The sequence below is a fragment of the Paroedura picta genome, chromosome 9, assembly GCF_049243985.1.
Source record: "Paroedura picta isolate Pp20150507F chromosome 9, Ppicta_v3.0, whole genome shotgun sequence".
Classification (NCBI taxonomy): Eukaryota; Metazoa; Chordata; class Lepidosauria; order Squamata; family Gekkonidae; genus Paroedura; species Paroedura picta.
In genome coordinates, this window is record NC_135377.1 from 32,262,967 (window position 1) to 32,278,168 (window position 15,202).

The 15,202-nt window shown below is 44.8% G+C and overlaps 1 protein-coding gene across 1 annotated transcript in view; it reads right to left on the reverse strand.

Moving 5' to 3' along the window:
• Positions 1-15,202, reverse strand: part of C9H8orf34 (chromosome 9 C8orf34 homolog) — a 105,633-nt gene that overhangs the window by 30,871 nt on the left and 59,560 nt on the right. The window contains exons 9-10 of the mRNA XM_077352216.1: positions 4,004-4,089; positions 901-974 (exon numbers count right to left, since the gene is read on the reverse strand). Of these exons, the coding sequence (XP_077208331.1) occupies positions 901-974; positions 4,004-4,089 (160 nt within the window). The remainder of the gene's footprint in view (positions 1-900; positions 975-4,003; positions 4,090-15,202) is intronic.

Sequence of the window (15,202 nt, forward strand, 5' to 3'; positions counted from 1 at the left end):
GGAGCTCTTCCACCAGGCATATGGTTGAGGCCAGGGAGGTGTCCCTGATGGTACCATCTGTGATCTCCATCTGAGACCAACAAAGATCAGCTAGGTTCCTTGCTCCCAGTTTTCTGACCTACATGTTGAATGGAGGGGGGAAGGCTGATGTTTTATGGTTCACCATCTTGTTTAGTCTGATCTTATATTGGCATTTATATTTTATATATAACCCTGAAATTAGATTGTATATATATAATTATTATCTAATTTCAGATTTGGTTTTATTTTCTTGTTCAATATGTTATTTTATTCTGACCTTGTTTTACAATTCATGTAATTAAAGGAATATTAATGGGGAAAACGCTTTTTTAACCACCCTTATAGATCTTCTAAGGATAACAAGATCATCTAGTAAACTGATGGCCACATTTATAGACAGCAGAAAATTTATTATTTTAAATCATCTTGAGATAACAGACCACGGGAAGTTTACCTGTTTTGGGGGGCAAGAGTTATAGACTACTTTCTAAAACTACTAGGGTCTAACTTCTTCTATATTTTAGTAATCTGCTTAAAGAAGCTAATAAGAAAAAGTATAAGATAGAGAAATTAAATTAGAAACTGTTGAACTCTAGCAATATTTAAATCAAATTCTTACACTTAAATATTGATACTTAATTACCATCTTTATTTTGAAAGGTATACTGAACCCATTTTTAAATATTTCTTATATTGTAATCTATTACTCAGGGTGGTATGAATTAGGCAATATACTTTTTGGATGTATGCCAGATTTACTATCTCAACAAGTTAATGTAAATAAACTGGAAGTTTGCTCATAAGATATTGTTTCTTTAACATTGTTTATTGTAACTTTCTTCCATTCAGTTCAAAGTAGCATACAGTTTCCATTCTTACCTGTTCTGCTGTGTGTGGCACATTCTCGAGGTCATCAATGCTCTCCATTAAGATCTCTGTTCCAGGCACTGATGCTGTTCCAAAGGGGGGGGGGCAAAAAACAATCCGTAAATTCACCAATTCCAATGAAGAATATTTAACAGTATTTTTCCCACTTATTATGACTTTAACACATAAGTAATACAGGAAATAGCATGTTACATCAGAGGTCCATATTTTTTTCTGGAAACTGCCACTCTTCAGATGCAACAAGAAAATTGACCAGTAGAACATCTCATAATTTGTTGAAAACTGAGACTTTGGACATCTGATATCTGCCACTGTTTGCTCCTAGTCCTTCCCTGTACCCAACAATGATGTTAGAGGAGCAATGAAGTGTAATGACATTATCTTATTCCCAATGATGGAAGTATTTTTTCCTCATGGAACATGATTTTCTCACCTAATCCTTCCTCCAGTAATTCAAATACTGCTTTTGTGGGAAGGGGAATCCCAGGAATGGGGGGGGGGGTCCCCAGCAGTGGGAGAGAAGAATTGGCAAAAATTCTCCCCTTCCATTATAGAAATTTTAGACAGGGCCCAAGCTATAATGTGCATGTTTATCCAAAGGAAGGTGGGTGAAGACTTCAGACTTGGAAGAGCTTGGTGTGTTATTTACAGAGTCTTTAAATTTAAGCACCTGAATATCAGATTTTCCTTAAGAAATTATTTGTACAAATTGTTCTGTATATATTGACCGTATTATCTGTTTTTTGCTAGTCTTTCCTCATATTTTCAATGTGCATGACTTACACTAATTGATACAGACAAGTCTGCAGTGAACTCTTCCCAAAATACTGAATAGTGAAATGACTGCAAATGTGAGATTCACTATATAATGAAAAACTGTCAAACATTTTTGAGGGTGACAAACCTTGATTTCACCATATTAGTTATGTTCACAAGATCATGTATCATGCAGAAGTACTACAGGAAAGTCAACTGATATTCCTTAAAATGATTCCGTTAGCCCAGCATTGATGTTTTCATCCATATACGATATCAACAAGTATCCTACTTGCTTTGCCATTTGGCATGGTCAGAAGTGGTGACATGATCAACCCAGAAGTTGCTACTGCCAGTAAACAACGGGTATATTGTGTTCTGATGGAGCAGCTTATGAATGGTAAATGTATTCTTATAATGCAACCTAACAAATGATACAAGTAGATTCAAATGGAGTAGCCATGTTGGTCTGAAGTAGCACAACAAAATTTGAGTCCAATGGCACCTTTAAGACCAACAAAGATTTATTCAAGTCATGAGCTTTCGAGTGCATCCACAATTCCTCAGATAATGGAACAGGGATCATAAGAGGACTGATAAAAGGAGAAAGTAAATTAGTAGCAAATTTAACACAATAAAATCAGAGTCCTCTAAGACCAACAAAGATTTATTCAGGGCGTGAGCTTTCGAGTAGCAAATTTGTAAACAGCACCGTAAATCCAAATTTGTAGTATGATAATTCTTTGCTAGAAAAGCAGTCCTACAATACAAGTAGTTTTTTTTAAAAGGACAGGAAAAGAAATTAATGAAATCAGACTCAGTAATTGTGCTTGTAGGTCACTGACACTATACAGATATATGGCAAATAAATAGTTTACATGGAAATACCCATATTGGACATCAAAGTCTCAATATTGATGGCTAAAGGTAAAGGTACCGAGTCATGTCTGGCCCTTGGGGTGAAGCCCTCTAGCGTTTTCATGGCAGACTCAATACGGGGTGGTTTGCCAGTGCCTTCCCCAGTCATTACCGTTTACTCAGCAAGTACTCATTTTACCGACCTTGAAAGGATGGAAGGCTGAGTCAACCTTGAGCCGGCTGCTGGGATCGAACTCCCAGCCCCATGGGCAGAGCTTCAGACTGCATGTCTGCTGCCTTACTACATGGCTAGATGCCCTCATTTTAAGCAAATGACATCAGAGATAATATAATGTAAAACTGTAAGAAATTAAATGGAACCTTGAATTCATGCATTACCTGACCTGAAACTTTGTCTGAAAGTTGTAAAGCCTTTTGCTCCACTACCATCTGCTTCCTAATGAGTGCTTTTTTCTTTAGTAAGTATAGTGAGTTCAGGCTTTTTAGCTAATTAATAATGAACACAGTGCCACAGGAGAGGTATTTTGGGCCTAATAATATTGTGCCTGCTAACCAAGTGATACATCATTATGCAAAAAGTAGAGATAAGCACTGTAATTCTGCCAAGCCTCAGCATTGTGCTGGTGTCTTCAGAAAGAATATTTACATCAGCAGTTTCCACATGGTGTAGTCTTGTCTCAATAGAGGATGCAGTGAGAATAGAAATGACAGTCATGAGAAGAATACACTTAAATAACAAAAACTGACTAATGAACTAAGCTTATTTCCACGTGTTTTTATGACCTGATCAAAATTTAGTATAAAATAGCTGAGATGTGAGCTTATAATATATTCACTGTTATTGGTTTCTTTATATTGCTGTGTAAAAATTAAAGAAAATCATTCTTAGATGTGCTAGCACAATGGATGGTCTATTATTCTGGATTCTTAATGTTACCCCTTTTTGCACCAAACGTCAGTTGTAAGGTATCTTGTGTCGCATTGTCTGGAGACAAACAAACCTTAAGCATTTTAAACCTACAAGGAAGGAAGGATCTTCAATATATTCCAGAAATGAGAAACCCAAGCAATATTTATTGTTTTATCTGAACTAACAAGAGATAAAAAGAGATAACAAACAAATTGTCCCTCAAAACTGCTAACCAATGACTAATCACTCAGTTCTAGTCTTTCTTTTTGTTTCTCACCTGTCTTTCTGGACACCTGATCTGATCTCCAAGATATTTGGCAACTTATCCGGTCAGCAGTATTCAACTGCAGACCCCCATTACAAATTGCACATTACATATAACACAATGTTTAAATTAGTCCTAATATATCTACAATATTACTGCAATGTATTCATTTATTTATAAAAAAACTAATTTTGCTAAAGCTATACTATATCAATATTGACTGATATTCATGGAGAGCTTTCCAAAAGTTTTTCATACAAGATATTGTTTTCCTAAGACCTTACCAACAGATTCTGCTATGTCTTGCTCAAAAGTCTGAGAGGCAACAGATACGTCTTCCGTTCGTTCTGGCAAATTATCTCCTTGTAACCTAGGTAATTATAATACAAACAAAAATGAAGTTATTTATAAATATATGAAACAGTCTCGTACTGATTCACACTGTTTTCTTTATTTATTTAGAGCATTTTAGTCCTCTGTTCTAGAAACCAGGCTCAAGGAAGGTTATAATGGCTATAAAACAACGTATTATTGAAAATCTATATATTTATATTTAAAATTATCCTAGAATCATAATATGCAACACAATACACAAGAGAATTTTTTCAGTAATAAACCTTTTCTTTTTGGACCCACAATTTGGATTTACCGTACAGTGTCCATTTAGATATCACAACAAATGGCAATTTTCAAGGCTGCATGGTTTCAGTAGCCTTCAATCATATTCCATATTACTAGAAGAAGTGAGTTTGCATTTGTAGCAGAATTAAATTATCCAGGGCATAAATTTTCCAGTCAAAGCTCATTTAATTTGATACAAAAGGAAGAAGTGAGAAAGCCTGTATGCACAACTACCTGACCCATTTATACCCATCTGGCACAAACTCCTGTTTGGAACAACATGAATGTTTTTTGGTTTGGTTTGGTTTTCTTAGTAAATAGGTATGCAGCACTACTTTCAATTGTTTGGCTACTAATGAGATTATATGTATCACATGGATAGTATAAGACTTGAATTGTCTTCTTTTATGTAGGATTTATTTTGTTACCGAAGGCTACACACAAAAATGCCTCCTCGGACTTACCACTGCTACAATAAAAGTTTATTAAAAGACAGACACGGAAGGTATACATATTTCTGGGTCAACAGCTACATTCTGCTTCCTGGCAGAACCTCATCCATATCACTCATCTGATAACTTTTGATAAAGAAGACCTGTTAGAAACAGGCAGTGATGACTCAGTATAGCCCAAAGCTCTAGGGAAGGCATTTAGTATTTCTAAAGTAAATTATCACATTATAAAGGATGTTCCGTTAAAGTATGGTGAATGCTATTCACTTTTACTAAGTAAAGGCTTCTGGATGCAACCCATTTAGGATTTCTGCATCTATCTGGAATTTGACAAGAAGGCAAATTTCCAGGGCTTAGTGTTCATGGTCATGTTTCCTAAGCACAACTATGTTAAACAGTCTTAACTTTTACTGCAAATTTAAGATAGGGTTTCTAGCACACACATAACAACAGAATGTAGCAGAGCAAATTTAAGAAAAGTTACAATCTTCTAAAACTACTGAAACTTGGGGCTAAAAGTTATATCTATTTAAGGCTGCTCTCAAAGACCGTTTATGCACTGGGAACTTCACTGCCCCAGCTCCCGTGCAGGAGCAAAAATCAGGGACAGATGAGGAGCACCGGGCTAAATGCTCCCCCGTGTGGATGCAGGAAGAGGTGGGGCAACCTGCCACGACTAAAACTCCAGCCTGCAGCTCAGCATGAAACCTCCAGTGCATAAACGGTCAAAGTGACCCAAATAAAAATTTCATCCAGGATTTAAAGACTACATGCTGTTGTGATAGCCACCATATATAGGCCTTTTCATATTAACAGAACCTTTCAATTTACTAGGATTAAATCAATGCATTCTGAAAAGTCCGCTGAAGGCTTGAGAGTTTCATCTCTTAACTGATGATTATTCAGATACCCTCCATTCTTTCCAGACTACAATTCTGTAGTATGTCATCCACTACAGAATAAATAGACATGGAAGTAAGACAACACAATGGTACAATAGTGCATGGTTTTTAACAATTGCAAAGGAAGTTTACATCTGTCTTTCAGATTAAGAACAGCATTGCAGTTCAGTAGTTAGCAGACAGACCTGGAATCCCCTGAGAGTCAAAGGGTGGGAACTTAACACTGAAAACTGATTACACTAGGAAGTATTTGCAAAGCATCAGTACTGATGTATGGGACAGACTCAAACATACACTGCGGGGGGGGGGGGGCTAATATTTAAAATCATAGAATCATAGAGTTGGAAGGGACCTCCTGGGTCATGCAGTCCATCCTCCTGCACTATGTAGGACACTCACAACCCTATCGCTCATCCACTGTAACCTGCCACCCCCTTGAATAACATATTACATTATATATGCATATTTTAATATGGTATATCAGAATTAACTAGTGTGTTGATAATACCATTTACCATACTTATTGGGCCATCCCTAAAAACTACCCATAATAAACATTTGTTTTCCCAAGTAAAATATTGTATTAAAAGAACTAGAAATAGCTTAAAATGGTTTGCATCATATTTGGCAATTGATTTCCTTTACTTTAAGTAGAGGAATGCATATGTTATACAACAGCAGCCATTTTCAACCTTTTGATGGTGGAGGAGCCCCTGAAGATTCGAGGACCCCTGGAAGTGATGTCAGCTGATCATGCCTCCCAGAAAGTGACATGTCCCAGGTGGGGGCTGCCACCAAATCAGTTCCATACACCACCTTGAAGGGTGATACCCCTGTTGAGGCGTGAACCCCATTGTTGTAGGCAAATTCGGCAAGTGGCAATAAGGAGACCCAATTATCCTGCTGGTGATTAATAAAACAACGCAAATATTGTTCCAGGATTTGGTTTACCCTTTCGGTCTGACCATTTGATTCAGGGTGATAGCCCGAAGTGAGTGCTTGCTCCACGCCTAATAGTCTTAAGAGTTCCCTCCAAAACTTGGAAACGAACTGGGGGCCCCGATCCGTCAGAACACGTGTCGGGATCCCGTGCAGACGTACCACGTGTTTAATAAAAAGAGAAGCCAATTTAGGTGCTGAAGGCACACTTGTGCAGGGAATGAAGTGAGCCTGTTTAGAAAAAGCATCCACTACCACCCATACAACGGTGTTCCCCTGGCTGGGAGGGAGGTCCGTGATAAAGTCCATAGTAACATCTGTCCATGGACGAGAGGGGGTGGGCTGTGGTTGTAATAGCCCCTTTTTCTTGCCCCCAACCGGTTTTGAGGCAATACAAATGGGGCACCCCTGTACATATTTCTCCACATCTTTGCGCAGGGACGGCCACCAATACTGTCTCCTGACCAGGTGCAGAGTTTTTACGAAACCAAAATGTCCAGCAGTTTTTGCATCGTGGCAAAGTTTCAAAACCTTTCCCCTGGCCGCAGCAGGAACAAAGAGTCTCTCGCCCTTAAAAAAGAGCCCCCCCTTCTCAGTCAGATCAGGGCGGAGGGAGCAAAACTCCGGATCTTGTGACATCTCCTTCTGGACCCAGCCCCCTGGGATGGGCGTATCAGTCTTCGTGTGGCTACGCGTCACGGCAGCCATCCCTAGTTGGGCGGGGGTGAAAACGGTATCTACCAATGGGTCTCGTTTGCTGTTATACTGGGGCAGGCGTGACAATGCGTCTGCCAAAAAGTTCATTTTGCCCGGCAGATGCTTTAGAGAGAAGTTGAAACGGGCAAAAAACTCCGCCCATCTCATCTGCTTGGCCGAAAGCGAGCGGGGCTGCTTGAGTGCCTGAAGGTTTTTATGATCCGTCCAGACTACAAATGGGACCGCGGACCCCTCCAGCCAATGCCTCCAGGTGGAAAGAGCCAATTTTACTGCAGCCGCCTCTTTTTCCCAAATTGCCCAGTTGCATTCCGCCCCCGAAAACTTTTTTGAAAGATAGGCCAGCGGGTGTAATTTCCCGTCCTCCCCCTCTTGGAGGATCACGGCCCCCATTGCTACGTCCGAGGAGTCTACTTGTACAGTAAATTGCTTGGAAGGGTTAGCATGGGCCAGTACTGGTTCGGACGTAAACAACAACTTTAGTTTGTCAAATGCGTCTTGACAGGGTGGAGTCCAGAGAAGGGGCGCCCCCGGGCGGCTCGCTGGTTTTCCCCCTTGTTTGGTTTTCAACAAGTCAGTGAGGGGCAACGCCACTTTGGCAAAGTTGGGGATAAAAGTCCTGTAAAAATTAGCGAATCCCAGGAAGCTTTGCAGTTGCCTCCTGGTGCGGGGAGGTTCCCAAGCCAGCAAGTCGCGCACCTTGCCAGGGTCCATCTCAATCCCAGCCTGGGAGACTCGGAAACCCAAAAACTCCACCGCATCGCGGTGGAACTCACATTTAGACAGTTTAGCAAACAATTGGTGCTTCCGCAAGCGGCTGAGCACTTCGCGGACCAGATCAGCGTGACTCTCAACATTCTCTGAATACACAAGAATATCATCAATGTAAACCAACACCCCCTGGTACAATAAATCATGCATAATTTCATTTATCATATTCATGAACACGCCCGGAGCGCCGGCGAGGCCGAACGGCATTACGGTATACTCAAACTGCCCCAGGGGAGTGTTAAAAGCCGTTAAATATTCGTGCCCCTTCTTGATCCGCACTCGGTAATAGGCTTCCCTCAAATCCAGTTTCGTGAAAATTCGTGCCTTCCCCAAGTGGCCCAATAAGTCTTTTATCAGGGGGAGCGGGTAGGCGTTGCAGGTGGAAACCGCGTTCAACCCACGGTAGTCAGTACACAAACGCAGCGAACCATCCTTCTTTTTTACGAAAAGGACCGGGGCTGCCAGGGAAGATGTGGCCGGTCTAATAAAACCCCTCGCCAGGTTTTTGTCCAAAAATTCCCTAAGCTCCGCCATCTCACGAGGGCTCATGGAATAAAGTTTGGCTTTGGGGAGCGGCTCCCCTTTCTTCAATTCGATGGCACAGTCAGTTTTACGGTGGGGGGGAAGTTGGTTGCACTCCACCTCCGCGAACACATCACCAAAGTCCCGATACTCGGGAGGGAGCGCTGCCCCCCCTGATCCCAAAGCGGCCACAACCCCGGAACTTGGAGGACCCTGCGGTCGAGCGTGCTGCTCGCAGGCGGGAGAGGTAAATTCCACAGTCCCTTCTTTCCATTTCACTAGGGGGTCATGTTCCTTCAGCCAATCCAACCCCAACACGCAAGGGAAAGCAGAGTGAGGGGCTACCAAAGGCTGGATTTGCTCCCAATGTTTTTTTATGTCCAAGTCCATTGGGCGCGTTTTCACCGTGGCTTCCCCCCCGGGAGCACATTTCCCATCTAATTGGGTGATTGGCAAGGGTTCTCTCAGTGGCACCTTTCCCACCCCCAAAGTCTCGGCCAGTGCCGGGCTCACTAGGGATTGGGTGCACCCCGAGTCCACGATGCACCGGACTCCCACTGTTTTCCCCGACTTGGGGTTGGAGAGATTGGCCGGTAGGAGTAGCAAGGGGGAATCACTCACCACGCGTTTGCCCCTGTTGGCGGCCTGCTGGCGGGGCGCCTTTACAGCAGACCGTCCTCGTTTCCCGACTGCTCCTCAGCTTGGTCCTCGTCCTCCAGCCCGCTTCCCTCCTCCGAGTCGTCCACTGCCGGCACGGCAGCCACTGGCACCAGAAGAGACTTGGCACTTTTCTTCGGAGTGGTTTTCTTAGCAGGCTGGGCTTTCGGCGGGGGGCTGCTCACAGCCCTCGGGGTCGATGCTGCTTTCGTCGGGCAGTGTGCGAGAAAGTGCCCCGCTCGGCCGCAGCCCAAGCACAGCCCCTTTTCCATGCGCCGGGTGCGCTCAGCCGGCTCCAATTTGGCTCGGGGCTTGGCTTTCGCCGGGGTGGAAGTTTTCGCCACAATTTTGCCTGCCAGGACCTGAACCATTGAGGCTCGCTCCAATCGATTTTCCATCTCTCCAGCCAATTGGACCCACCCTTCGACTGTGAGCGGGTCTTCCAGGAGGAGGCATTTGTCTGCCAGAGTAGGATTGAGGCCCCCCACAAACGCCAGCAGGCGTTGGGGCTCTGTCCAGTCCGGTACAGAGGAAGCCAGCTCTTTAAATTCCCTAGCGTACTCGACAACTGACAACTTCCCTTGCCGGTGAGCCCTGAGTTTTTTCTCCGCAGTCTCCCGTTCGAACGGTTCCACGTACATTTGGCGCAGGGCCCGCATAAAGTGGTTGTAGTCACGGATGGCTTGGGGGTGGTAGCGGTACAAGTCCACGAACCATTTGGCAGCTTTGCCTTCTAGGGCTTGACCCACGAAACGCACCCGCTCGGCGTCGTCCTGGAAAGTGAACCCCATGTCCATCATGTAGGCCTGGAGGTGCACCAGAAACGTAGGAAAATCGGAGGGGTCCCCAGCAAACTTAGCCTTGAATTTATAGGTGCTCCGCATCTCCACTCCACGGAGGTGGGCAGGTAGGCGCCCTGGGCCCCAATCCGCTGGTGCCGGGGCCGGGACCAGGGGTCTTGCGCCACGGCCGATGCCTCGTCCTCTCCCCGCCGCCACTCTTGCTCGTTCCGCTACCCGCGCCGCCTCTGCTGCCCGCGCGGCCGCCACCGCTGCTTCGCGCGCCGCTGCTGTTGCCGCCGCCTCGGCTCCCGCCACGTCCGCCGCCGCCGCCGCCGCTGCCGCCGCTGCTGCTCCCTCGCCTCCATCCGCGCCGTCCCCTCCGGCTCCATCGCCACCCGCGCCGTCTTCGTCCTCTCGCTCCTCGTCCTCGTCTTCTCTTTCCCTCTGCGCTCTCGCTCGCGCCACCGCCTCCGCCTCGATCTCTAGCTGCGCCCTGGCCCTGGCCACCGCCTCAGCATCCGCCGCTGCTTGCGTGTCCGCCATGCCGTGTTCCCGCAGCGCAAGCCCACCGCTCGCTCTTCGCACACTGGTATCGTGCGCACCACCACCGAGCACTTCCTTCAGCAGGCGTTGTGTTCGGCGTTTCTCCTCCGGATCCAGCCGACCCGAAAGATCCTGCAGCCAGTTAGTCACCCTGTCCAGCTTGTACTGCAAGTCCTGTGTCTCACCCACAGGCTCCAGTGCGTAGCTAGGCAGTCCCAGGTGCTCCGGCCACCGTTCATCCCCAGTGGGGCGGTCGTATTTTGACAATCGCCTGCGCTGGGTGACGTGTCGTTCCAAAAATTCCTCGGGCCCCGGGGTTGTTCCCGAGATTGCCCGCATCATGCCCGAGCTGTGCGGCCCAGCACCAGCTCCGTCGCCCTGGGAGAGGTCCCAATCCAGGCCCTCTCCCTGCTCAGAAAAAGTATGTCCCTCGCCCTGCATTTTGCAGGTGAAAGGAGTTGTGAGATTTGACTTGATGTCAGACGCACAGGAAACTCACAACAAAACTTATTCAAAAGAAAATAGTTTTATTGATTAGCACTATACGCATTGGACTGAAAGTCAAATCTGACTCGAAGCCAGATTTGCCTCAGCTTATCAATACATTTCTCCCGCCCAAAACTTGACAGTTCCCAAGGGGGGGGGTTAGTGAGGAAAGACATATGTGAAACAACAACAGGATTCCAAACTCCCATCCTTGAGAGAGGTGACAACAACCCTGTGAGCCCATAACAAGATAAGGTTAACATAACATCGCTATTCTATTTTATTGCTTACAAACTACAAGGCCGGGGCTAGCAGGCGCCAGGCTCAATCAAGCAATATAACTGACATGGAGGAACTCAGGCTAATTTATGACAGAGATTCTACAATCCTGACACACCTCACCCTTCGCCCTCCTTTTGCTCCCCCTCACCTTTACTACTACGGCATACAACTAACTTTCCCCACTTTGATTTTTATGCCCATGGCCTAACCACCGAGCCTTCTGGGTAGAGGCAGCCAGTTCCCTAGCTTGTACATTAAGGAAGGAGAGGACAGGCTGTGGACCCCCTCTGGAGCTCCCAGGGACCCCCAGAGATCACCAGACCCCTGGTTGGGAATCCCTGTACTAGAGGCTTGGAACATTCACAGTATCTCAAAAAGGTCTGCTCACCTTGGTTAGACATACTTTCATGCATCATATACTTTCGTGCATCACTTTTGGTAAAAATAGCAAATTTATAAAGAATGGACAGCTTTACTACAAATGTTAGTAAATTCATAAGCAATGGACAAATGGACAATATAATCATGAAGGCAACTGATACAACAACAGCACTGCTGGTCAATTCTCTAAAGGGAACCTGCATAGTCCAGGACCAGCAAATGCTGCAATAGTGGAGCTACACCCATGTCAGCATCCCCAGCAACCACAGAGTTGGGCCTCCAAACATCACATGGTTATGACTGTGCAGCCTTGACAAACAAGAGGGAACCAACAAATCAAAATGCAGTAGGCTTGGGATCCAGGCCCAGTATCAGAGGGACAGGGAAGATTTACATACCCATGGCTACACACTTACAGCCCTACCTTCTTGTTCACCAGGAGTGAATCCCCATGACCGTTTATGCACTGGAGGTTTCATGCCAGGCTGTAGGCTGGAGTTTTAGTCGTGGCAGGTTGCCCCACCTCTTCCTGAACCCACACGGGGGAGCATTTGGTCCAGTGCTCCTCATCTGCCCCCGATATTTGCTCCTGCATGAAAGCTGCTGCAGCGAAGTTCTCAGTGCATAAATGGTCCATGTGAAACAACAAGAGTAACCTCGAGGAAAGCGGTACAGGGAGATCAAAAGGAACACAAGACAAGTCATATGTGCCTGGCAATCAACTTTGGGAACACCTATCAGTCTCAACACCCCTTTCATGTGGGTCCATAATCCTGAGATGCCATGCAGATATGCTAACACATACCTCTTTTACGGTGTCAGGTCTACTGCAAATTCAAAACACACAATATACTTCTTCGTTAGTTGTTGGGAAAAAAATATAAGTTCCTCATAAAAGTCATTTGTAAAAACCACTTTGAGTCCTCACTGGGGAGAAATACAAACAGGAAAAAAGAGAGCAACAAAGCTGAGTAGGGTTGGCCCTGGTCAGCATTGGGATGGGAGGCCACCAAGGAAGTCCAGGGTCACTATAGCCCAGAGGCAAACCACCTTGAAACATCTCTTGCTATGAAAATGTAGCTGCAGCAGGAGTCAGACTACTGCCTCCAGATTCTTCACCCTCCCTACTGCCCTGAAATTCCTCACTGCACCCCTGGATATTTCCACCACCACCCCAGGGGAAACATACTGCCCACTTTGGGGACCCCTAGTGTAAAGTAACTTCCTGAAAATGAAAGGAGCTAAATTTCTTCCAGTGCAAACATACCTGATCTCCACTTATATGGACAACAACTCTGTTATTCTTCAAAAATTAAAAGCTATTCAGCATTTAAAATATTTAAAATCCATTGATTAAAAATGTAATGACATCTATTATGTCAACATCTCAGAAATTCCCATAGCATTTGTATTAGATTAGATTATGAGGGCTTGTTAGCTGAACAAATATACAATGAAGCTATGAGAAATAACCTTTTCTGTCTCATTTTTGCATTTGCAAAAAGTATGAATATTACTTCTGCATTTCAATACATACATTCTGAAGCTATTTTCCAACAGCAGAGCTACATTATTCCAAAACACAAGACCCATAAAATATATATTTAAATCTTTTCTAAGATAGGGAATTATACTATTATATATGTGGCAATCATTTATCTGAACCTGAATAAAATCATTATATCATATGACACAAATTACATTCATGGTCAGCTTTTCACTCTTTCCAACTCCTTTTTAAAACTGAGAGATAGATTTCCTGCAAAAAAACACATTTCAGACATTCAAAAATGATAACCAAGACTTGCTAGTTCTCTGCTCTCATCCTAATATCATTTAGACCTATCTAAGGCTGAAACTTGCTGAAACTTTTCCTTGAACTTGTGTATTAGCATTTAACCAATAATGACACATTAGAGTACCGATAGGGACTTTCAAGAAACTTTAACCATGGTTATTGTTCATTATTTCTGGTCTGCTGTGAACATTTCAATATACTAGACAGATGAACAGAGGATACACAAAGCCTTCTGGGATCTTACTGTGGGAAAAAAATGTAAATCCACTCTAGTCTTATCCTAAGCAATTTCTTCCACATAAACTCCACATAAGCTGCCTGTCTAGTGCATTTTTACCCATTTTCTCTCCAAGGAGCAAAAGGTATGTATGGCTCCCATTTCCCCATGTTATCCTTACAACAACCCTGTAAAAACATTTGAGCAGTCAGTAATCAGGTCTTAGAAGCTAAGTAGGGTCAGTACTTGGATGGGAGACTTCCCAGAATGAACATGAAAAGGAAGGCAATGACAAATCACCTCTGTTTCATCACTTGACTTGAAAACCCTTTGCTGGGATTGCCATAAGTCAGCTGTGATGTGATGGCAACTTATATACACACATTATCAATCAGTATTCATGCTTTTTTGATTTAAAATTTCCTGTGAATTATTTTCTATTTTATAATGAGTAAAATTCTTTTCAGTACTTTGTAAAATTCCAGTTTTTTCATTGGAGCTCTCAGGTTTTTCCTCTGAATTTCCCATGCCTTTAGATCCCTACTGTTGAGTAACTGTACATATGAAATATCCATAGGATACCTATGAAATTTCCTTTTAGCAACTGTGTTAAAGCAAATATTATATCAAAGCAAATATTAAACACTTGCTGACATTTGTCTCCTATAAGAGACCAACTTCAAAATAATTGGAATCACTAAATATAATGAATTTATTTCATTATAATCTTTAACTGCTCCTGCGGAACAGATTAAATAAAGCCCTAAGGGCTATTGGGGAGGAGTTAGGGCGGGCTCTGTCCGTGATAAAAACTCTCTAAGGGGCGAATTATGAATGCCACTCTTGGCCCAAGCGGCCGATGGGGAAGCTCGCAAAGCGCGCCTCCCCATCGGCCGCTTGCCACAGCCTTGCCAGCCACGGGACTCCTTCCCAATGCCCTCGGGAAAGGAGCAGGGATGCCGCATCAAAGACGCGGCATCCCTGCTCCTTTCCCGCCACCCCCCAACACCACGCTAATGGGTAAGTCCTCCGACCCCCCCTCCATCCCCACCTGCCTTTCCGCCCCGACGTGGCTGCCGACGACACCAAGACCCCCCCACGCACACACTCCAGCGCCCAGCCACCACCCGCTCACCCCCAAACCCTCCCCAGACCCCTTCCCAACACAACACCGCTTCCTAAGACACAAACACACCCCCACCCACACACTCCGCTACCCACCCGCCGCACACCAACCCCCCCAACCCTCCTCAGACCCCTTCCTGACCCGCTGCCGCTCCCCGATACAAACAAACCCACCCAGACACACATTCCGACACCCACCCGCCGCCCACTCACCCGCTCACCCTCCCCAGACCCCTTCCTGACCCGCCACAATGCCCCGACAACCATCTGCCACCTCTACCCCAGCCCCTG